General features: G+C 45.5%; 1 protein-coding gene across 7 annotated transcripts in view; it reads right to left on the reverse strand.

Moving 5' to 3' along the window:
• Positions 1-10,663: 10,663 nt before the first annotated feature.
• Positions 10,664-25,156, reverse strand: part of LDLRAD4 (low density lipoprotein receptor class A domain containing 4) — a 262,875-nt gene continuing 248,382 nt past the window's right edge. For 3 of the 7 annotated variants that reach the window (XM_031589000.2, XM_090137338.1, XM_090137340.1), the window contains 3 exons: positions 21,803-21,957; positions 12,550-12,603; positions 10,664-11,341 (listed from right to left, as the gene is read on the reverse strand). In XM_031589000.2, coding sequence (XP_031444860.1) covers positions 10,799-11,341; positions 12,550-12,603; positions 21,803-21,957 — 752 coding nt within the window. In that variant the 3' untranslated portion in view covers positions 10,664-10,798. Of the gene's footprint in view, positions 11,342-12,549; positions 12,604-21,802; positions 21,958-24,517; positions 24,850-25,038; positions 25,151-25,156 lie in introns of those variants that run through there. The other 4 variants (XM_090137339.1, XM_031589003.2, XM_031589004.2 and 1 more) reach the window with 4 other exon arrangements.

Genomic DNA, 25,156 nt, shown 5'->3' on the forward strand with positions numbered 1-25,156 from the left:
AGCCATGTCTGTGGCACACAGAGTGGGATTAAATCGGAATTTTCCACTCAACTCCACTGTCAATCACTGTAATGTCTGCAAATGTTAAATTAATCTGGAGTGATCTGGCATTGCACTGAAGGGAGCTTCTTGGGCTCAAGGGTGACGTTTTGGCCTCCGTGGAAAAATTGCCTTCTCTCTCCAGGCAAGGGGTGGCTCCGTTCTGACGGCTTTTTTAAAACCCTGAAACTACCAGCGAAACCCAGAGAGATGATATTCTGTACAAGGCAAAAGCACACAGATGGCAGAAGGAGCAGGGAGAGAGAGCACCTGACTGCAGGAGGGACCACGAGCGATGGAGGTGGGGAGATGGCTCTGCACTGCATGCTGCCGTGTCCTTCTCCATGCATCCTTAAAGCAGTGTTAGCACCTTTGTGCAAAGCGCTTCGTAGCAGAAGCCATTACTGAGTACAGAGTATTTTGCAGTGAGGATCTGCTGGTTTGCACGTGTTACAAAGGACAGCAAGCATTCAGCATGTGCCACTCCACGTGCAGTCCGTAAATCCTCTGGCATCCAGCATGTTGCCTTTATCTTAGTGTGTGTCCAGCACTGCTGCACATCCCAGAGTCCTTCCAACTTAATTAATATCTAAGTGATTTGTAGCACCCAAGGTAAGCAGAAGCAGGCAGTTAACCAGCACTAAGTATAGCAGGTGATTTCTCAAATGCTGAGGAATATTCTGGGAGTAATTAATGTTGTGAACTGTATGGGCTACTGAGAAACGTAACTCGTCACTTTGACCACATGGAAAAGAGTGGGCTAACTCAGCTCTAATCTCTGCTCTCAGATGTAATAATTTCACACTCGGTCTAGAAAAAGAAATGTAGAAAACAAGCCAAAAAAGAAAAAAAACCTCCAAGTTTTTATTCTTACCCAGTGCTGGAATTGTGTGGAAGTGGCACAATGCACGTGGAACAAAAGCTGGGCATCACTGCAGCAGAAGCAAGCGATGAGAACAGGATTCAGCAGTGAGGTTTTTAAAATGTGCATTTTAATTAGAACTCATTTAAAGCACAACCGATCAAAACAGTGATAATGAGAGAAGCCTAATTAATTTTTGTCTAAGCAACCGAGCCTCATTATAGAGCGGTCTTGGGGAAGAAAAGGGTTTGGAGTGGTACAAGCAGGGTGTTTGTAATGAGAGGCAATACTGTGGGGAGCCTGGAAGCCAGACCGAAAGGTTTCACAGGACTGCAGCAGCCACTGTATTAATCTTTAAACAGGAAAAGTAACCCTACTGAGATGAGACATCCCATTTATAGCCAAGTTCTGAGTTGCAACCATTGGCAAAGATATTAAAACACAATCAAACAGAATGGCATATTATAAAACAAATATAAATACAATTAAAACCAGATTAAGTAAAAGATCAAAGCAGTCTCAAAAAAGCAGTTTCCAGGGAGTTCAGGGTTCAGACAGCAGAGGAGGAGCAGACGCTCAGAGGTCTGGAGCGCTTCTAAGCACCACGGCCCTAGTTACTTTCTAAGCACTGAGGAAGAATTAAAATGCTGTAGAGGGGGAGATGCTAACTCTGGGTGGTTATACGAAAAGAGAATTGATACACTTTTAAATGGTGGCAACAAAAAGTGCTGCAGCATTTAAATAAGGAAGCCATTTGTAGAGAACAGCAAAAAGAGCTCCTGTCCAAAGGTGGCCTAAGGGCTGCTCCTGAAGGAGTGTGTCACAAACGGGCTGGGGATGCACAGCCCCCTCAGCAGCCTCTTCTCCACACACACTGCCCCCGGTCTGCAGCACCACCTCCCTCTAGGCATCGCTCTCCAAGAGGAATCAGCGAGCACAGACACAGGTATGAAATGTAGTACAAGACAAGGATTACATTAATAATCATGCTACATGAAGCATCACTTTATACTTCAACATAAATAGAAATTAACTGCTCACTTCTCACGTTGTTTAGCTTTCCAATAGCAAAGTGAGAGGCACCACTTGTCAACAGTTGGATTTACCCTCTATTACCAAGAATACTTGCTTTTCCCCTGCATATCCTTTATTTTCGCTTTTCAATCAGTTTCTTCAGCTTCATGGTTTGTGAGCACTGCCCTGCCAGGGGCAGCCACAACACTGGGTGCCCGCAAGGGGGTCAAGGCAGTGTTGTTAGTCTATATTTCAAGGACTGAATCCGCCCTTCGACTCCTTAATGACCAGCTAGCAGCTTGAGAGAGAAAAGCAAGGACAAAAAAGGACAAGCCAGGTTTGTTTTACAGAATGTCACCCTGGTGTTTCATCCCCTTTTTCCCCACTTCACAAAGAAATTCAACAGGAGACAAATGCATTTCATGGTTTTTAATAATTCTGTGCTATGGTTTAACCACAGCATATTAAGAACAAGCATAAAATCTGTATTTAAAACTAACAACAGCACTTAGAGCAACATCTTCCTTTAAAAGTATTGCAATAACAGACCTTAGGTCTAAAAACTAGGACATCACCATTTGCTCAATTAAAAAGAGTCAGATACACAACAGTTGAAATCTTTTCCTTTATATAACCGGGAGTTACAGTGGAAAATAAGCAACAAATTAATTGTGTTAAAAGGAAAATAAGGTTAAAACAAACAAACAAACAAACAACAAAACTTAAAGCAAATCAGGTTTGTCATAGCGTCACATGAACAACTATTGAGAAATCCCAATACAGTTGTAAAAAAAAAGTACTGTTTTTTAATAGATTTGTTTTTACAACAATAAAATTTAAAAGAAAGATTAAATATTGTTGATAGTGCTGTACATATTTCAGAATAACTTGAAACAAAATGGACAAAAATATAAGAGACGGTGAAAGTGTGATCTTGAAAGCCACAATGTTGGAAATACAAAAAAATCCATACAGCAATAAAGCATTTTACACTGTAAAATAACTAGCAAGAAGCAACAAAGAGAGGGTCCACACTCTAAAACCAGGCATTGGGTGGTTAGTTTTAAGTAAGACAGCCTGACCAATATACATACTGTCATGAAATGCTCTGAGCACAGCAGCATTGGGCAGTTGATAGCTATAAAGATTAAAATCCCTAACAGCGCTTACATAGCCTTGGTACTGCAAGTAGAAAAGGTTGTTCAATGATATTAAGGTGATTTTATTATTATTTTTGCTGTCCAGGCTCTGTGATGCCTGAGGCTCTCCTAATTTCTGCATATACCTTTTCTAACACCCCGGCTGCCTACTGCGCTTTGTGGAAAATGGCAAAGTGTGAACACGGTGGTGAAGACACTCAGAGTCTGCTCCTGCCACTGCAGCTTCAAGCCAATTAGTGCCTCTGGAAGGAGACATGCTCCTGTTTGGTCCACTCAATATGCAAGTTTTGATACGATAAATCACACCTTAGGTTCTTCTAGCACAAGGTTTGCTCTGTAAAGACTCCTGCTAGTCAAGGCCTGGCTTTTTTTGTTTGCTTTTCTTTCTTCGTGCACAGAAGTTGTTCTGCAGCGCAAACAGAGACGTGACATGGCCAGGCAAGACACACTTCCAGAACAACTGCTCTATGCCCTGGCAAACAATAAATGAGTTAACAAACAACAGTCATAAAATATGCATACTTCACTATGGTACATGCTTACTGATAAAACAGCTCAATAAGAGAGAGGGATGGAAACAAGCTACCTGCACAGGCTTGACGATGTGGAACTGGCCATAAAACGTATGGATTTCTTTAAAACGAAGAACAGAACAGCCACGGTCAACATTCAGACACGGGACACCCGTGGGGGTTTTAAAAAGATATTTACAGACAAATGCGTAGCTGGAGTTTCAGGTCGGCAGATAAGCCCTGGGGCGGCCAAGGGCTGTGCTCTGAGCCATGGGCTGTGAGCGCTGCAGGTGGGAGCCAGGGGCTGCTCAGCCCGCAGGGCTTCACCACGGCCTTCACCAGGCTCAGGTACGGCCCCTGGGAGTTCTCACAGCACTGGGCTACCACCTGAAAACCAACAAAAACACTACCTCGACGACATCCTGACACACCGCTATGTTACATCTGTGGTTAAAGCCTGACAAGTATAAAAAAGTTACGTACAGACAGGGGTATCTATGAGAGATCAGCCGGCATCCATCAGCAAGAGGACTGGTCTGTCTCGGACCGACAAACTTGTACATCACCTACCGTCCTGGGATAGTTAGAACTAACAGCTTAGAAAAATAAGTAGAGTATCTGCAATTCTCTAAAGTAGAACTTCACGTTTAGTTTTCCTGAGGTATTTGCTTCACCGAACAAGCCACATCGAGAGCGCGTGGGGCACGGGGACGTGCGGGGGGACCCAAGCAGCCGGGCAGGCCCGTCCCCTGGCCGGCACCACCCTACCAACTGAAACGCACAGCACAAAGGGCTCCACATCCACACTGGCTCCAACCAGGCTGCGGCCTTCCTTCTGCCATACTACGTATCGACCTGGGCTCAGCTGCTGCTGTCAGTGATCGGCACGGCAGTGGGGCATGAGGAAAGCGAGGCCTCGAGGCCTGCGCTCCGCTCAGCACACAGCGCAGCAGCGGGGAAGCAGCACAGCAGAGCTGGCTGGTTACACGCAAAACTCTTGTTGGCCTCCTTTTCATTTCACGGGGGTGGTCTAGATCGGTTCCCACTTGTCTGAGCTTCACTTCCCATCAAGGACGCAGACAAAAAAAGATCTGAAAGGTTTTAGCCCATTTCTAGGTTAAAAAGAAACGAAAGCAACACCACAACTTAATCAAGGATAATAAATAATAAATCTGCTGGAGAAGTAGTAACGAATACTGGTCCAACTCAGCAATAGCAAGGCAACGACCAAGACAAGAAGCATCTAGCTGCAAGGTTAAAGCTGTGGAGGTTTCGTTTGTTTTGCTTTTTTTTTCCTTTTTCTTAAAGTGACATTTAAAGAAAAAAAAAAAAGAACAGATCTTCACAGCAAAGATGCATCCAACGACCAGTTGCTATACACAGGTGAGCCAAGAAGGATTTGTTCAAACTTTTTCCCTTATGATATTATATTGATATTTAATAGGAAAATAAAATACATAGACTTTTTGTCATTTGTATGCATTCATTTGCAAATCTTCTTACAAAAGAGGACCAAGCACAGAAGTTGGCATTCACAAAGTCTATGCCATTATTTTGTGTTAAAATTGGTATCATCTATACATTATCTTACAGTATTAACATCTATTTGTTTTTGTGTGTTTGTTGTTCTACCCATTGGGTAGGATATGTGCATAATATATTCAAGTTATACACAGCACCATACAAAAACAAAAACAACAACAACAAAAAAACCCAAACAACAACAACAAAAACTAACAAAACTGGAAAGAAAAAGACAGATGACCAAAAAAGCACCATTGTAAGTGAGGCACAACAAAGGTGGGAGCGCGAGGCCTGACCCAACGCCCCCTGGAGTCAGCAAGAGTCCATCCAACAACGGCACCAGGCATTGAGTCAGGCCCTCAAGTGCAAGGGGATCCCATCTGCTCAGACCTGAACATGAGGCACCTTAGTTGCTTACAAACTACCAACATGCAAACCTCCTCAAAATTATACCTAGCACGTACATCGATAACTCATTAATAACCCTACCAGAGCAGACAGACAAGCACAAACCAAAGAGAGAAAGGAAGAAGAAAAAGAGACAGTTTCATCACCCACAAGATCCTACACATCCCACACCATCTCAGAAAGCTCACATACCAAACCAGGTAAAATAGCAGCAGCAGCAGCAGTAATACAGCAAAGAAATGACAGAGTCATCTCCAGCAGTAAATCACACAGAAAGCGGCTGTTGGGGTGAAGGGGGAACTTTCTGGGATATGAGTTTGTTTCTGCCAACCAACACAAAAATAAGCTCTGCTGGTGCTGAAGCAGAACCAGTGCCACCCGGTTGCTTTTGCTCAGCCTGCAAACAGGGAGAAAACAGCAAGGCAGAAGGAAAAGCTGGGAGAGTTTGCAACAAGTCTCATTACGTGATTATGTTGTTTTTCCTTTGAAAGCAGAATGGCCCTGAAATGCATTTAATGCCAGTGACTCTTCCAAGGGAACACCAGCAGCCTCCTTCCCACCAGCATGATAAAGGACTTCATCCAAACAGAGCTGACACTGACAAGGAAACAGTTTGCTGGAAAGAGACAACCGGCTCCAGCATTGCTCGTGGAGGCTGAATTTTGTGATGCAGCTCCTGCTAATCCCCAGGTGGAGCCATGTCAATAAAATGACTTATTTTTGCTGGTGTGAGTGTGCCCAGTGGGGCTTTTGCCAGCACAGCGACAACAAGCAGAGGTGGGACAGAAGGTAACTTGCACCCCTGACTGATGAACCAACACTGGCAAGCTATTAAATATAAAAAAATCTTACCAACCAACCTTTTCAGCTGCGCCATTCTTAAAATTTTGAGGTTCAGTTTACTAATACAAAATAGAGGAAATACAAAGAACTTGGCCAGGAAACCTCTGTACATCCAGCATACCTTCACAAGGGATTTTTTCACATTCTAAGGGGCCTCAACTGGTCTCAAATAATACAGCGTGAGTCCTCTTTTCCAGGTATTTAAAACAACTGACACATTTGGGGGTAGTTTAGAAGAGCAGTTATAGCCATGCTGGTTGGCAAGCAGGCAACTCAGGCCATTGGGCATTGATTCAATTCTTCCTAACGCCATTTATCTAAAAAGCAAAGATGTAATCAAAAGCCAACCTTCATCCATCCAGTACACTAATATATCCCTTGGTTCTGAGCATCAGCAAGGTTTGAAATAACATGCTTCTGAGATTTAAAGAATGCATGAATTACATTGCTTTGCATAAATCATCACATGAGGTCTACATTAGAGCTGTCCCAAAAACATGAGGATTTTTCAAAGCCCAGCCTGAAAAAGGAGAGCAGTTGGATGGAAGATGGACTAGCATAGCAGGGCATGGGCTAGGATCCACTCAGCAGAACTTCCCAACTGACAAAAACAGTGCACAACAGTCACAGGAGCAAGAAACAAATATTCCTCATGCCTCCCAGTGTGACAAACGATCTGTCATCGCTCCTGGGAGCACGATGCCAGTTAGCATTTCTGGGAGGTGATTATGGAATAGTAATTAATACATAGAGAATGGATGAACAGGTCACAGGCACAATTTTGCATGCAGGTATGTATACACACACATGCACATCAACACAACTCAATGGTAATGACCAGAGAGAGCCTGGGGACAATCGGACAATCATAAATATCTTCAAGTGTACCAGCAAGCATACAGTTTAACCTTGGAAAAGGAAAACAAAACCCCCCAAAAACCTACAGAGAACAACTTTAGAACATCCATTTCCACCTGCTTAAATGTGCAGAGCTTGGAGTAAGCAGAATGCTAGCAGCCCATCTACTCCAGAGCATCCCCATGCCCCAACACCAGGGTGTCAGCCTGCAGGCCCAGCACCGCACTGCCTGACAGGACTCATCCAGCACTACACAGCTTCTTCTTCCATCCACAGAAAGCACATTCCTCCTGAAATCTTTTCCTTATGGCGAAGCATCCCACACATCCAGCCCTGCAGGACCACAGGAAAGCAAACAGATGTATTTAGCACCAAGAAGGGACGCATGCCAAGCCGCTAAGGGGAAGAACTAATCTTTGCGGTAGACAGAGGAGAGGTCATGATGCTTTAATTTGTAATAAAAAAAATAATTTTTTTAGCCTGAAAATTTCTGAGCTGGGCATATCGGAGTGAATTTTGGGAAGATGGGTTATTCAGCAAAGATCAGGAGATGCAGCCAGAGGTCAGGCTAGTAGGATTGATCAGACAGAAAACTCTGCACATGCATTATATGTTTTCCGTGCACGGTAGAGCACCAGTATGGAGTTGTAATCTACATAATTAACTCTACAAGGCTTACTGAAATCTTTAATAGCTTCCAAAGTCACATTTGAGTGGCTATGGAACCTAATTCTGGGTGTTTTCAAAGGGAATTCTCCACAAATGCTGCACAGAATCACCAGCATTCAGAGTATACAGACTTCTAAACCTGTAAGTATTAATAACACTATTTAATTTTGTTACTTGTTTCTGGTGCAAAGGCAGATTTCCTCTCACTATAACAACAAAAAAGGAACACACACACTTCTGTAACTTTACATTGTTGCTGGGATTCCCATCAAATACCCTTAATATTTATTCAGAAATATCGCATCTATTCCCGTAAGAGGCCCTCAAATGAAAGCAGTGGATGACAGCTTGCCTGCACCAAGCACCAGGCCATTACAATTCCTTACTGATGGCTGCATGTGAGCTTTGCACAGTAAAACACAAAGAGAAGGCAAAGATGCAGGAAAAAATGCAACCATTAGGTGAGCAAATATTAAGAGTTGTTGTTTTCTCCACTACTTTTTTCTGCAGAATGGGTGAAACGGCTCACATTCTCCACAGAAAAATGTCTTCAATCAAGAAACTGTGACAACCATAATTCCCAAGAACACGAATGGAATACGCAGAAATTCACCAGCATACAGAGATGCCAAAGGATGGCAAAGGGCTGACTTCAAAGAAAGTATGTTCCCCAGAGGTGACCCTGAAGGTAAGTCCAAGGCTCACTCCTGTGAGATCTGCACAGGGGGAGATGCTGGTGTTCAACTGGTCCAACCCCAGGGCCCCAACCAGGCATGCTCAGACACAACCATCGAGTTCCAGCTGTTCTCACCTAAAGGCTTCTTGGCTAAATAACCCTTATTGAGGCAACCGCAAAGGATCTGCGTAGGCACACGCACTGTCTGGCCAAAGCTCACTTCCCAAGGACAGCAAAAGTCACCAAAGACCAAAATCAACACTGGCTGGTCTTGCCTTCTGCAAACATTTCCTAAACTAGCATAAAACCAAATTAGCTTATGAAGAAAACAACCTATGATGAGGCCTACACAACACACGCACACACACACCAAAGACACACACACTGTTTTGGCATTAAAACTCTGCATAGATCAAAGATTCGCCTCAGGTGCCCAGCCAGAAGCCATGCAGAAGTCCTGTCTCTGGCCATAGGAGCCGGCACCCGGTGCATGTGGTGCTTGCACCCGGGCACCAAGCACAAGGCTTCAGGGGGTAGAAAAGGTGAAAAATCGATGACGCGCACACACACACATATATATTAGAAAGTATTCAAACTAAGACTCCATAGGTTCTTACTTTAAGTCCATTTCCAAAATGCATTTTAAGTGCAAGTTGTGCTTTTTTCATGTGCTTGTGCTGCCACTACCACCATTCACCAGCTGCCTTCCAGTGCTGCGTTTGCTCCCACACAAAACAAGGTAGGGAAGAAGTGCCTCGCGCGCCATTTTACCAGCAGGCAAAACCTTCCCATTACTTTTAAGACCAGCATGACAAAAACCAGGCTCATAGACGCTTCATTACTACACGAGTGACCTCCATCCATAAGCACAGTCCTGCTGGCGCCCACGAGACGACGTGCACAGAGGAGGGCTCCCACCACAGCCTCCAGAGCTGAAGGCCAACACTTAGCGTGAACGCTCCTGCCTGCCAGCCCCGGCACTGCTGCGGAGACCACGCGGGGGTCACAGCCACAAAGGCCCATTCACTCCAGCGGGATGGACTGCCAGGGCTGAACTTCAGTATCTAAAAGATGCAATGGAGAGCGCAAAGCACAACAGAGTCTCACATATGTTAACAGCATTGCAGGGGAAAAAACCCACCCTGGGTTTTTAAACAATTTATTGCATAATGTCATGATATGTGACTAAATACACTTCAGGCTACAGTGAGAACAAAAATCTCTAAAACCTTAAGTACTGGCGATACTGCATTATGAAAAGAATGGCAGCACTTTGTTAGGATTAATACAAATCAACACATCTGGGTTTTTGTTTTGTCTTTTATGAAACAAACAAGTCTAAACTGCAAAATAGCTAAACTCTAAGTGATGGAAAATGCTGGGATGTCACATTTGCCTTCTTCCATCCGAAAGTCACCAAGACACTTCAGTGATGCGCTGTTACTCAGATGCAAATTATTGCAAAGTCAACAAGTTAAGTGTCCCTGTATTTCTCGATTTGTGTAAGTCAAGAGATGTTAGGCTAAGTCCTGTCCCCTTCTCTAGCAAACCTGGGGGGGGAGGGGCAGACTCCTCCAGATCACTTCTGGGGCTCAATTGTTATTCCACAGGTGAAAAGACAACATATAGAAGAACTTCACATAAAACAGTTCCCTCATATATAATTTTTAAAACATTAAGATAGTGCAACTTTTTAAAACACATTTATCACAACACAAATTAATTCCTTGCATTCATCTAAGTTCTCAACTTTATACCTTGGCACACAAAACAGGAATTTTGATTCATATTTAAAAAAAAAAAAGCACACCCTGGGAGAAAAAAAAAAGCAAACTGGCCAATTCTTCCCCCATTTAACTAGCAAATCCTTCGTCTTTCTGCCATTCAGTGAGTACAAAATCGGCTGTACAAGCCTCATTTCTGTGCTAAGTTTACTTTTTAGAATTAAATAATTGAAATAGTTTATTAAAAAAAAATAATATATTCCCCTTCCCCCCACCCCCCGAAACACTGCTCATAGACAATTTGAATGGAAGTTTATATTTCTTTCGATCTGCTTTGCATGCAATTCCCCTGAAAGGAATCAGAAACAAACAACTGGTTTGCACGTTTGGTTTTACTAAAGTTGTACCATGTGAAATGTAACAACATTGTGCACCGGAGCACGGGGCTCTTCCTCCGCCGCCCTGCTTCAATCTCTTGTCTTCAGTCCAAATGCACCTCGGAGAGTGAGTTAGACCAGGTTCCCTGGTTTCCGGTCTTGGCCTTTGCTGGGGACAATTGTGCTCTCTGAATTGTTCTGCTGAAACTGAAGTCTGCTCCCCCTCTGCGAGGAAGGAGGAGCATTGCTGTGCTGGTGATGGAAAAACGAGGAGCCTGGGTAGTGCCCCATGACCTCGCTGTACGTCGGGGGTGGTCCTTCCATCCTTCCATTACTGCTATAGTTGGTTGCACTTATGCCCGAATTGCTGCTCGGTGGGCAGGGGCCCCCATTGTACATGGAAATGTCTATCAAGTCGCTATCAAAAATGGTTCGGTTGGGCGGTGCCCTGACAGATTCCCGGTTGAGCTCCATCTGCTGCTCTGGGTCCCGGAGCTGAAGGGTGCACGGGCCTTGGTATGGTGGCGGCTCTTCCCCATCCGAGAGGGAAATGGTTGGAGGAAGGTCAATCTCATGCTGCATGTATGGGTAAGTAGGCTGGAAGCGACTGAAACGGTCCCGCTGCATAAAAGATGGGGCGGTAAACCTGTCCCTGGACCTTGGAGCATACATAATCTGCAATGGGAAGAGAGAGAGACATGACTCCACAGCTGAACAAAGCACTGAGGGCTCTCCGTATTGATGAAGAACTAATAGACAGAAAATGCTTCTATCATCTATCTCAGAGGTTCGATCCCACAGGTATTGTGTGTGCCTGCTTCCACACACACTCATGGAAAAGAAGAGGTAGGAGTTCAAGAAGAATCTAACACAAGATATTGCAGAACAGCTTCAAGAAAGACGATCCTATACAGCTCCTTCTAACATTAAAACATGCACAGCTAAGATAAATGAATTCTGCTTCTGTACATAGGAAACATTCCAAATTATTTTCCTCTCTAGTCTTGACTATTAAGTAGTTCTTCAAAAACTTCTTCAAAAATATTGAACTTTAGCTGCAGCCTGAGCCTACACCTCCTACTCCAAGTTAACCTAACAGCCAGCACTAACAAAAAATTCATATGGTCACTTTAGTATATTTTGTGAAGGTCTCACGCCTTCACTATGAGAGCAGAGCAGCTGTCCTCCTCCTCAGCTTTCAGCCTCTGGGGAGGATGTCTGCACTGGGAGTTGAAAAACTGTCTCTCGCATATTAAGCACTGGAGAAGGTCAGGATTTACAAGAGGAAGAGTTTGAGATAGTCTGTGAGGAGCTATTGCTTCTCACTTGATCCATTCCAAATCTCGACAGACACACCGATTTCTTAGATCTACATCTATCAAAATGCTCTTTTAATTTCTGGGTCCCACAGGGTCCTTAGTCCCTGACCCACACAAATGCAGTGTCAGCTGCACAGGAGAGCTGGGCCACTCAGGACAGCGCACCCACAAGTTACCACACAGGCCCAGGATCTGTGGTGGCCAGAGGCTGGGAAACACTGGTGATAGGGAATGTGCATACATTTAGGAAAAATACAGGGAGAAAAACAACAGGTCTCCTATATTCCACTGAAAAATTACTGAGCCTCTGCACATCACTTACCTGCAAATGTCTACTAAGTTACAGGGAGCTGCTGATAGAGATGAGGCATCAGACAGCCAGAATGTCATTCTTTTAATGAAAATGTCTTAGACATTTAAAGAATGGAAGTTAAGACAGGCTCAGATGTTCACATGAATGTGATACTTGATCTACGCTCCAAGGCCTTATTTACTAAGTAGATGCATGTTTTAAGAGAAGGCAAATGCACATTATGCCAAAGATGGTAAGAAATGTCACTGTACCTCTGAAGCACCCTGGCGTGAAACCGAGCTTTCCGAAGGCCACAAGCACCCTTCCTGCAATGCAGAAGGCAACAACACATGAGAAAAATCACATGACAATCCTGCCTCAACACCACAGTGAGCTTCTAACCATTGGTTATCCACACCTAAGGGAAGTCCCAACCCTTGCTTTCTATAAGTAGAACAAACAACAGGTCTGCATGCAGGTTGAGCTCAGTGCACTGTGAACGTGCAGAGACACCAGCCACATCAGCCAGCCTCACAAACCACAGGGATGCAGCAGGCCAGTCCCAGCCGCATGATGGAACGTGGCTGCCATGAGGTCTGATGAAGCTCGTCCTGCTGCCCAGTGTCCTGATTACACAAGCAGTCGAAACAGTGCACAACAAAACCTGATGACTCCTGTCATGTCCCATGGAGAAGGGACATTTGCTCTACACACAGGAATACCCTGGTCAACACTGACAGGTCTTCGATTCCCACCATAAATCAGCAATGAAACTAGTTTCAGCCACCAGTTCCCCTCTTCAGGCACTTCCCAGCCACCTTCCCAGGCCAAAGTGTTTTTTCTCTCAACCCCCGGCAGCCTCTTTTAGTGCTGTACCCCGGGCAGAATAAAAGGGTGAAGAAAAAGTTGTCAGTAAGGGAAAACAGCTTCAGGTGTACTGTTATTTTCCTTCTCAATTAATTTTTTAATTAATTAAAACGTACTGCAATTGATTTATTTTACTGGAAAACTTCAAAGCTGAAAAGGACACACTAGAGAAGCTACAAAGGACAGAATTTCAACCTTACTGGAAAAAAATCAAAACAATACACGGTTGCGAGCATTTTCTTAGTGCTAAGTAAACTTGCATGATTTTATAGGCATCAGAAATTTCAGGAAGGAAAATGCACACTGCAAATCCTACTGTACAGCTTTTTCTCACCAGAGCATCTTTGAACATATTTCAGATGTAAAAATAGACCTAACTAGATGTTCAGCATGGCACTCAGAGACCAAAACCGTCTGTGATCTTGTCAGGAGAGTCCACCACAGAGGAAAGCTGTTCTGGGAGGAATCTCCCATAGGATTCAGCTGTTAAGAGAAATGCTTTGAATAACAAAGCCTGTCAGTCACTTCTTTTCTGTAGCTATAGAGAGTAGATAAAGAAGGCTGACAATTTAAGTTATTTACAATTTCCTTTTGCAAGTATCCCCACTCACTAACACCTGTTATGAAGGAAGAATCTTAGGTAGATTCATGTACAACAGTGGCTATATAAGATTTTGCTAACTACTGTAACTGCAGTAGTTCAAGTTACACCAGTATCCACCTTCCTTTACATCTCTCCATCACCTAGATGCCCACGTTCTGAAATATCTGAGGGTGTGTTTGCACAATTACAGGCAATCAAGTTATCAGCAGCTGGCCAAGCAGGCTCCATGCCTATTGCAATTCAGTAAAATCTAGTAGTCAATGCTAAAATGCCCAGTTAACAACCCATGGGCTGCCATTCAACAGCAAGCTCCCAAGTGTGCGGCTTTATGATTCGTGCCACTTTCTCTCCTTTAAAGCATTCAGGTTCAGAAGAGAGAAAAAAGCCAAAAGCAAAGACCCAGCCCAGAAAGGAATTCAATCCACCTCCAACATTCATGTTACTTAAAAGTCACTTCAGAATGTGTTGCCAGTGTGAAAGCGGAAGTGATGACACCCATCCTATTACCCACTTAAGGCAGGAGACTGAGAAGAACCAAGGATATGGCACAGTGTGGAGCAAAGCTTTCCACACAGACACACAGTAGGACCTGCATACTGCATCTTGGCACACAGAACCAAGGATGAGCCTTGGAATCAGCAGCATCCAACAGAATGTACTTCTAATGCTGATGTCTGACAAGAGAAGGCACTGCAGCTACTGCAGGGACATGCAGAAAGCAATTAGGGTGCTGGGATCCCAAAACCAAGAACAGGGGTTCAGTCTTGCTGTGATTCTTACTTAATGCATGGACAAGTTTTAGAATCACAGAATCACCAAGGTTGGAAAAGACTTTCAAGATCATCCAGTCCAACCATCCACCTATCACCAATAGTAGTGTTGAAGGACTAAACCACATCCTTCAACACAAAATCCAACCGTTCCTTGAACACCTCCAGGGTCAGTGACTCCACCACCTCCCTGTGCTCATTCCAGTGCTTGACCACTCTTTCAGAAAAGTAGTATTTCCTAAGAAATGAACAGTGAGAGAGGCAAGGAGAAAGGGAAGGAGTTGGCAGGATCACCCACACTCAGCTGTAAAGGAATCCTTGAACCCTTCTAGAATAGGAACTTACTGCACCGTGACCTGCAATGCCAAACAAACATGAAGAGGGGCATCCTGAGCTCCACTGATCTTGGAGTGATGGCAAGGGGTTCAGAGGAGAAGAAAGGAAAAAATCTGGTGCAGCAGGATGGAAATATCCCGAAGACCTTTCTTCAGGGTGCAGGAAAAATGAAATAATGTGGGACTGCCATGAACAATCTGGGCTGACTGGTTGCTTTACACAAAGAGAAGGTGTTATTTCTTGCTCTCCCCTTGTGTGTTTACTTGCAGACTTTCATTTGACAGCTAATATGATTCCATGTGGCCAGATCAGCAAAACACAAGATAGCATTTGTATTTATATTCTCTTGTTCTGAGGACCCAATCTTAAGGAAACCCGAAACAAAGTCAGCACTACAAATAAAAGCAGATCATTTCTTTTTTGCTATGTGAGTTCCAGCATCGTCCTTCAGGCTGGGCGTATGAGAGGAGAGACGGCTGGCAGTCCTCACGTCAGACCACCACAGGCACAAGGAGCTCTCAAGTGTGTCAGTGAGGGCTAAGCCTGAGTACCTTCCACCTATGCTTCTTCTGTGGGCCATACAACACCTCCCTGCTTTTTGTAGGTACTTGATAACCTCAGCCACTTCAACTTGCTCCTTCTTAGGACTGAAGGTCTGCAGGCGTGAGCTTCAATATTTATAAGTGAGAAGGAGGGAAAGCTCAAGCACTCATCCCCTGTGCCACAATCATTTCTAACACTGTTAGGTTTTGAAATAAGGATATAAGTCTTCATGGTAAGTCCTAGTGCTTACAGTTAACACTAGAGTAAGCCAAATTTTAAGGCTGCAGGTATGGCTTCGGCCGACCTTACCTGCCTCTGGGCTTCATGAAAATTTACAGATATACATTTTAAGATTAGGCTTTGAAATATCAGCATTACCTACTAAATCCAACAGGGATTTCTTGATTGTCTTGTGGTGATGATTAGTCAAGGTTTAGAATGTAGGATGCTGGATAAACCTAACTAACTTGCTTTAGTTGTATTTTATGAACATTTATAGCTTCAGACTTCCTGAGGCTGCATTTAAGCACCGTGCTTCCTGCAGCTCTCACTGCCACCCAACTTCCATGGGTCAGCATCAGCATACTGATGGCCAGGGGGAAAGAAATGTACTGGAGGAGGAATTTTTAACTCAAGATAAATTGCAGGTAAAAATGTATGCTCTGTAAGATAAACTCCTCAAACTGTAATGAAGCTAAACCAAGCCATACCATCTCAAATTTGCTTATTTACTGAATCCCTTAAGGAGATTTTTGGTTTTTTTTCCACTTTTTTCAATGTCTGACACTTAGAACTCTGCCTGAAATGTACTTCCTGAGAAACAGAAGTCAGCACTGCACTTGCTGAAGTGCATTTCAAAGAATCAAAGAGCCACAGAGGTTGGAAAAGACCACTAAGACCATCTGGTCCAACCACTGGCCCACCACCACCAAGCCCACTAACCATGCCCCTCAGTGCCACATCCACACAGTTCCTGAACACCTCCAGGAACAGTGACTCCACCACCTCTCTGGGCAGCCCATTCCAGGTACTGAGAGCGTCTCACTTTTCCCTTTGATTTTATATAATAAAACATGAACAGGTATACATAACATTCACATATATGTACGTATACACCTCTGTTTTGCAGGTGAAGCGTTAAGCAGGCAGTGCAGTGCAGTTTCTGACTGCGGCCCTAGGTGGCAGTGCCATATTACACCACACTAAAGCAGCGCTCTGGGAACACACACACACAAGTCCCCACCACACTGCCTCTTGGCCAGTGCAGTCCATCAAAGCTCCTAAGATGCAACACTTTCTGTCCTAGATACGAGCAAGGCAAAACTGCTGCTTTGTCCCTAACAGAATGACAAGCACTGCAGCCAGACTGCTCTTTGCTTTAAGATCTGCATTTCCCAAAGGCGGGAAAGGTTGCAGTGTCTGGCAGAAGGGCACACGGCTCCAACCAGGGGTTTGAGAATGACGGGAGTCTGACTCTTGCTCTTACTCTGCCTCATGAGATCTGCAGTGCTTATTTCTGTTACTTGATGCTTTAAGGCCTTTATTTTTCCCCAGCTTCACAACACTTTTCCACCTCGCTTCTGGAAGTGAAGGAAACAAACATTATTATACTTTCTTTAGGTTAGCTGTTAGGGAGAAATTCTTCACTCATAGGGTGGTGAGGCTCTGGCACAGCTGCCCAGAGAAGCTGTGGTGCCCCATCCCTGCAGGCGCTCAAGGCCAGGTTGGATGGGGTCCCAGGCAGCTGAGCTGGTGGGGGCAGCCCTGCACACAGCACAGGGTGGGGCTGAGTGGGTTCTGAGGTCCCTTCCAACCCGAGCCATCCTATGGTTCCAGTATTTAGAGATGAAGCAAGTTGCCCAAGGACACACTGAGTCAGTAGCACTCAGGAGTCAGCGCTCCTTGCTTCAGGTCCCACCTGTAGATCTCCTCAATGCTGCTTTTCTTATTAAAGGTGTTCTGACTTCATTGTGGTGAACTTCAAAGAGCAGCAGCTAGAACACGCTGTCTTTCCCAGCAGGCAGGAGAACACAGTGTGCACCCAGCTCCTGCCAGCTGATGTCTGGCACAAAGGAAGAGGTTTGGCCAAGCAGGGTGGCCTCTCCCATCTATGCTTTCCTCTGGTCATACACTTGGGTTCTCATTGGCACTGGGATTTTCACAGTTCTCACTCTCCTGAATTTCCATTTTTATTTGGAAAGAGCAGTTCTGGGACAGCACACAGCACTTACATGCCCATGCTCGGGGGCCTGGACACACAGGACAGACCCCAGTGGCAGCAGACCAGCGTGAACATTCCACACTTCTTCCCCATTGATTTGGTAAGAGACAAAGACATAATGACAGAAGCCACCAAGACGGGAGGGAGAAATCCATTTAGCGCCATCAGAAGCTCATTAAGCACCTCCCCACAAGTCACTTCATGAATCAGTTCTCCCTCAACGTCCCCCTGGAAATCACGGGTGATGACACTCCGAATTAATCACCACCAAGCACGATTCATCTCAGTACTGCCCCGGCGTCCGACACCACCTCAGCTCTCCCACAGCACAGCAATTGCCTGCACCCCTGGGACGTGCCTTTCTGGGGCTGCCGCGTGGCTCCATTCCAAAGCCGACAGTGGCTTTTCTCCAGCGACGCGGCCCTGACCCCACCTGCTGCCACTGGGCTGGCCAGAAGGGGGAAATGTTTAATATTTCATTTGCTGCGATACAGACACCACTTACGCCAACACAGCTGGTGCTCAGCAGTGCTCATGGTTCTCTCCCCCGAGCTTGTATTTCTGCTCATATTAAGACCGCGGTTAAACTCCATATCAGCTGTTGCAGCAAACAGGGACTGTGTGTTTTTAAGGTTTGTGTGTTTTAATATCCACACCAGGAGACAGCATAGTTTGAATCTCGGCAGAAAAACCTAGTACTTCTGAAAGCTCAGAAGTCTGCCCGTGTCCTGCTGTGGTCTGCTTAAGGCCTCCACACAGCAATCAGGGAAATAAGAGAAACACAGACAGACCAGGGAAAAGATGAGAATGTGGTAAGGCTCTAGAAAGGAGGAACAAAAGGAAAAAAAATAAAGCTAACGTTGAACCAGTGGCCATACAGAAAAGTGTATCTGCAGAACAAGAATGCAAGCACCACTTCTTGGGAGGTAACTATTGTATTTTATGAGATCAGTCCCTTATCGACCCTTTGAGTGTTACTAACAGCTGGGATCCCAGTGATATTTCATCTGCTTTTTAATATTCTGATCTCTGAAAAATGGGAATTTCAACCTCCAGGCCCTTTCTATTTTTCTTTTAACATGAAGAAAGTTCAGACAGACGAAGCAGAAACCCACAAACACAAGCATGCGTTGCATTTCATTATTTTGAAGCCCATGGGTTTTACAGGTGTAAGGCTGGTGATGAAGGTGACAGAGATCTCACCCTTTCATGGCTGCTGTAGATCTAAAAGGCAGCAGAATGAAAAAGAGGGGCTGTGGGCAAACCAGACCATCAGTGCAATTCAGTGACAGCTCAGCTGCTGGAAGGCACCATTACCAGAGATAGGCCAGGACCAAAAGCAAGAGGCACGGCTTAATGTAGCACAGGCATGGAGAAAATAAAGCCCAAATGAATAGCAAAGGCAGGATCCAGCTACACCTCTGCAGCCTCAGCCAGGTAGGGGGTTTTCTCCACATGGCTCATTGCAGAACTAGCCAGCTCATTTACTGTGCTCTTTTAAAAAATACTGCTGAACTTCCTCTGTTTTCATTCACCATTTCTCTACCAACAAAAGGCCTGAGTCAGAATGACATTCCGTGGACACATTAGTGGTTAATAAACATTTAAATCCATATTCAGAGTCTGAACACCACAAAAAGCCTGTTCCCTTGGGAAAAAGCCCGCTTCCCAACAGCACTTGCACATAGACCAGTGCCTGTCTGGTTAAAACACTGATGCATATTACTGACCCCCTGTCTGACAGCACATGCTACCACAGAACCATGAAATGGCTTGGGTTGGAAGGGACCTCAGAGCCCACGCAGTCCCACCCCCTGCCATGGGCAGGGCTGCCCCCACCAGCTCAGCTGTCCAGGGCCCCATCCAACCTGGCCTCGAGCACCTCCAGGGATGGAGCCACAGCTTCTCTGGGCAGCTGTGCCAGCGCCTCACCAATCTCTGAGTAAAGAACTTCCTCCTAACAGCTAACCCAAATCTCTGCTCTTTTAGTTTAAAAACATTCCCTTTTCTACTATCACTACCAGACCATGTAAAAAGTTGTTCTCTCTCCTGTTCATAAGCTCCATTTAGGTTCTGGTAGGCTGCAATGAGGTTTCCTTGGAGCCTTCTCTTCTCTGCCATCTATTGACCTTGTGCAACCTGCTCTGGACAGCAAGACCGGATGGGTGCCTTCCAGTCTCACAACACCAGACAAATACTTCTGTTTCCTGACTGTCAGACACTGCACGCTACTTCTGTGGTCTGTGCTGCAAAGAGCACACAGCTGGTTTCTGCCAGAATTTCTTTCTAATGCCTAAGACAAGGGAGAACTCAAACATATTTGACACCTGACCTCAAAGAACTCTCAATTCCTCTTCCTCACATAAATGGCATTTTTTTTAATAATGACTCCAGCTTACCAGAAACCAAGATGAGTAACTGTGGTGACAAACCCACACCAGTCAGTTTTCAGAAGAATAAATAACCAGTTCTTGCCAACCCATTATCAATTCCTATGAAGTGCGCACTTGACTGATCACCATTTCTTACAAAGGTGCCATCAAAACGAAACTGAGTCAGAGTTTTAAAAAGGACTGAAGAGCAGTTTTGGATACTAAAGCAGCTGCTGAGTCCTCACTGTCAAATCACATGTCCTTATTTGCAAGAAGATGATGCTTCCTCCCTGGTTTCCAAGAGAAAAGGCACCATTCACTCTAATAGCAGTCAGTACTAACGAACCATGCACAGGAAATAATGGGTTACTTCATGCATTTGACAGCTTACTGCCATTTTAAAAGATTTGTGAAGATGAAAATGTGTTTCCTTTATCTGAAATCATGTCATTTTAGGCACTCATAGCAATTATAGCTAACATTTTCTGGACAGAAGTGTGATTCTTGAATTAGTGTGTCCATTTCAAAGAAATTCTTGAATTAATCCAGTCAATTTTTCCAGTTCAGAAGTCAACAAGGTTAAGGTTTCACAAGCTCTAGTTTCATCTGTAACCAAATTAGAGCCCAATACTCCTGAAGAATGGAGAGATAGGCAGCAAAGCTACCTCCTCTCAAGGAGGTGGCTCCTCTCCTCCCCTACAAGGTGGAAGAGTCACCTCAGTGGAAGAGTGCTAAAAAAAAAAACAATTTGTTTTCAGCCAGATTGGCCCCCTGAAGTTCTCACTATGTCCTTCTGATAAGGAGAACAAAGAACAAAGGGAAAGACTCAACTGGTGTGGAAAGAAGGGTAGTTTAAGCTTCACTAGACTGAATACTAATTTAGGTTATCAGGAACTGTGCCTTCCGGTTGCCATCATACAGTTGCTTTGCCAGAGAAACAGAATGAAAAGGTGGAACAAACAGAGCTGCCAGGAACTCAATGCATCACCAAGCGAACCTCACAAACTGCTCTGTGGCCATCATGGCCAGCAGAGAAACCAAGGACACTGCTCAGAGGATGCCAAAAAGCACATCAGAAAAAGGGTCTCCCTACTACATCATGGGATGCTTCGGCAGCGAAGGCCCAGAGGGACACCTCTAGGTCAGGGATGCTCTGTGGTTAACCCCAGCAAGGAAGCGGTGCAACCCATCCATCAAACTTCCATCTCACAAGGCAAGTTAGGTACCCACGTACTGCTGAGTTGACTATGGACGGCCTTGGCGAGTCCAGATTGAGATTCAGTGTTAAGTCTTTCACTCTCTAGCAAGACATCTTAAACACTCCAGGTCCCTGGGAACAATACTGTGCCTAATATTTCACATTTTTTTGGGCAACTACTGGAAAAGCTCCGGATCCAGTAAAGTGTCTCTGCAGCTCCATAGAACAGTAACAGTGGTAAAACTCCAGGACATTAGTAAATACACAAGAAGTCACAACATAAGTCAGTTCTTCGTATCCAAGGAAGTAAATGGCTTTGTTTCTCTTTCATTCCTTCCCAAATCACAGCAGAGAACAGTATGTCACACCTGAACCTCCAAGCATATAATGACAATATACTACATAGAACATAGCAGGGCCTAAAAATACTCAAAGGCAGCAAATTTTAAATTTACATTCTATTTTTTCCACTGACAAATGCAGCTAACTATAGGAAACACTAAAACTGACAGTAGAGATTTTTAAAACAGTTGCATGTATCAGAGCTTCTCTGCAGCCTCTGATGCAGATGAGCACAGCGTGAGAAGGAATTAGGTAGCAGAGTGGGTACTCACTGTCTGCAAAGTATCCTCCTGTCTTCTGCTTTGGCTCTGACGGTTGATAAAGGAGCGCGTCGAGAGTTTGTAATGGTTCAACAAGCAGATGATCACTACCACCATAACAGTTATAACCACAATGATAATGATGATTTGAACAAACTCCAGTTCAGCTAAAATGAAGAAGAAGAAAAATACGTCAGTCACACACACAATGTAATTCATCACAGAAATAACCTGAAAACACTCCATATTTCATCAGAATCAATGCTGTCCATTTTGCAAAGTTTTGCAAAGAAAACTGTGCCCTAGAACAGTGTGATTTTTTTCCATTGTATTGCACTGCTAATCAATTCATTTGAGTGGCTGCAAGTCTAAGGTAAGAAATTTCTCAGTGATCCTTCACTGCTGCCTTTACTGCTAACAGTCTTCAGCACAAACAATTCTTCTGCAAAAACAAAACAAAATGAAGCAAATCCCCTATTTTAATCACCACCAGCATCACCATGAGAAGCCAGCGGGCTCAGTAAGCTTCAAAGCAAAGCTCACAGACCGAGGCCACAGGACACGGCACCCAGCATTCCAACAATCCACGCTGTGCTGCTGGATCCAAAACCAAAAACAGGAAGATTGAAGGGGGAAAGTTTATTTAATTTTTATCAGCTAAGTTGTATGAAAGTTGTCCACTGAAAGCCACCTTTTTCACTGACTGGATCTATACAAAGTACCTTGTCCAATTACTTACTGCTCTTGAACTAGAAAAGAACTAACTTTTCTAGGGCATTCCCATTCAGGTATAAGTCTAAAAGAGCTCAGGCACTCAATACCACCACAATTACAAAGAAACCAGGCTCTTAGTGAACACCACCAGAGCCCACCACCATACTCAAAGCTCTGTTCATACCACTAAGTATATTTAGAAATGAGTCACTTGCATTCACTTTTGCACCCTCCCAGCTATAGCAGAGCAGCATGGATGAGCAACCTAAGGGAAGAAGTTGCCCTTTGGAAGCTACAGTTGCTGGTATTTCTATGGAAACTGTGTTGCTTGCTTCTCATCTTGAATGACAACCTTGGTTAATGGGAGGAGGTCTCAAGCAAAAAGCAAAGAAGCAACAGGAGTTGCTTGGTTCTCAGCACCTTGCAAAAATCACACCACTTTTGGGAACAAAAACATGAATTTGGAGGAATCAATATAAAATTATTGCTTTAAAAAGCCAGTGAGGGAAGAATGACACCGAAAAAAGGAAAAAAAAAATAAAAAGCCAAAGCAAACATCAGAGAAAACAAGTCTGTTCTCTCTTATCACTTTCATTTGTAGTCATCCTCAACCTTCTATGCAATACCAGTAGCTGAAGCTTACACAAGCATACTGCCACTACAACAGCGAGCTAAAATCACGTCTTTTGCACACTCAGCATTGCATGTGGTGGAGCTGGAGGAAACCCGAGGCGGTCTCACTACTCTTGGACCCGTGGCCAACCAACCCCCATACCTAAAGAGCCAGGAGCACACTGCTGCCCAGGGGGACTGGTGCTGAGAAGCGCCCAACACAGGCTTGCCACAGCTGTAATTCAGAGTTTGTGGCTACCATGCATCAAAATGGTTTCTTTGACCCGAAGTCTTTTGGCTTCTCCCCCCCTTTGGTCCATGCAATGCTTTAGTCTGGAAACGGAGAGAGCGTTGCTAAAGGGCACCACGCAAAACTGGCAATGTTGATTTAGGCTTTCCTAGAATGCAGAGATCACTGGAATGGCACGTTACTTCTCTGTGCCAAGGGCACTCTCCTACACTGGTCGAGGCCCCGGCATTTCGGCGGCAGAGGACGGCACCTCTCCTTTGGGAACCAGCGGTTGGGGCTGTGCGCACTTCCCTCCGGGGAAGGCGGGGGAATCGCCGGGACGCGCAGGGCTGTAACACTATATGCGGCCACGCGATAGGATCGCGGCACACACGCATGAGCACATGGGATTTTCCAAGCTCAGCCTTCTGTCGCTGACATTAGAACACCACAAAGCATCCTGCTGCTGTTCCAGTGGAGGGTAAGAGGCGTTTAACCTCCTCTTCCTCCTGCCCCTCGGGCTCACCAGCGGGTTATTAATAGGAAAAGGGAAAGAGCAAAAGGCACGGGCTGAGGCCGTCTGCGTTCGCTGGCACCGCTCGCGGCAGGGGAACGGCTCCTGGCGTTTGGGCACACGCACTTGGCACGCGTGCGGGGGGCGAGGGACCCCGGTGACGTGTGGCAGCCCCCGCGCTGCCTTCCCGGCACGGCTTTGTCCTAATATGGACTTTTTCCATAAATAAAGTGGGGGAGAAGGCAGGGGGATAGGGAAACGGGACATTTTCACCTCCCGGTATCCGCCCCATGCACGGACAGGCACACTGCTTCACATGCAGCAAACAGCACTTGTATCACGTTTTTGTTGGTTTTTGTTTTTTTGGTTTTTGTTTTTTCCCCCCCAGAATAATACTTTTCCTCACGAAAAAGTCAAGCGTACATGTAATGAAAACACCTTCACAGAGAAATACGAAAAAGACGAAATCATTTATTGCCCTATCCCTGCCCATGCAAGTGGGAAAGCCCGGCTCGATGCCCGAAACCACCCTCTGAAAGCCGGCTGCGCCCCGCGAGCCCTCCGCCGCGTCCCGCACTGCCTGCCCCGCGCTGCCCGTCCGAGGGAGCTCCCGGAGCAACGCCCGCGCGGCCACGAACGACAAGCGAAGCGGGAGTACCTCGTTCCAACAACAGGTCTCTTAACCGTGCATCCTTCACCGCGGTACTGTTAAGCTGCTCCCTGGACATACTGTGTCCGCTGGGAAAGGAGGGCCTCCGCGCCCCGCATCGCCCGCCCGCCTCCGAGCTGCGCCCGGCTGCTCTGCTGTCTGTCTGTCTGTCTGTCTGCCTGCCTGCCTGTCTGTCTCTGCAGACACCAGGCGGAACGCGGCTGCCCTCAGCCCGACCGCGCTTAACGATCAAACCGTCTCAGCCGGTTAAATGCGCTTCCTAGGCTCTAGCTGGAACCAGATGCAAAAATCATAATTGGAAAAAAAGAAAAAAAAAAAGAAGAAAAAAAAAGAAAAAAAAAAAAAGAGAAAAAAAAAAAGAGAAAAAAAAAAGAAGAAAAAAAAAAAAACAGCGCGGGGAAACGATCCGCAGCGCTCCCGGCCCCGCTGCTCCCGCCCGGCCCCGCACTCCCCGCCCTCCCGCGGGCCGCGCACGGGGGATCGCGCCGCAGAAGGACGGACGGACGGACCTTACCGCGCAGCGCCGCGCCGCTCTTTAAGCCGCGGCCGCCCGGCGCCCGGCGGAGCCTCCGCGCCCTCCTCCTCCCGCCCGGCCGCTCCGCCGCCCCGCGCCGCCGCTCCGCGCCC

Source organism: Phasianus colchicus, chromosome 3 (assembly GCF_987193195.1).
Source record: "Phasianus colchicus chromosome 3, bPhaCol1.hap1.1, whole genome shotgun sequence".
Classification (NCBI taxonomy): domain Eukaryota; kingdom Metazoa; phylum Chordata; class Aves; order Galliformes; family Phasianidae; genus Phasianus; species Phasianus colchicus.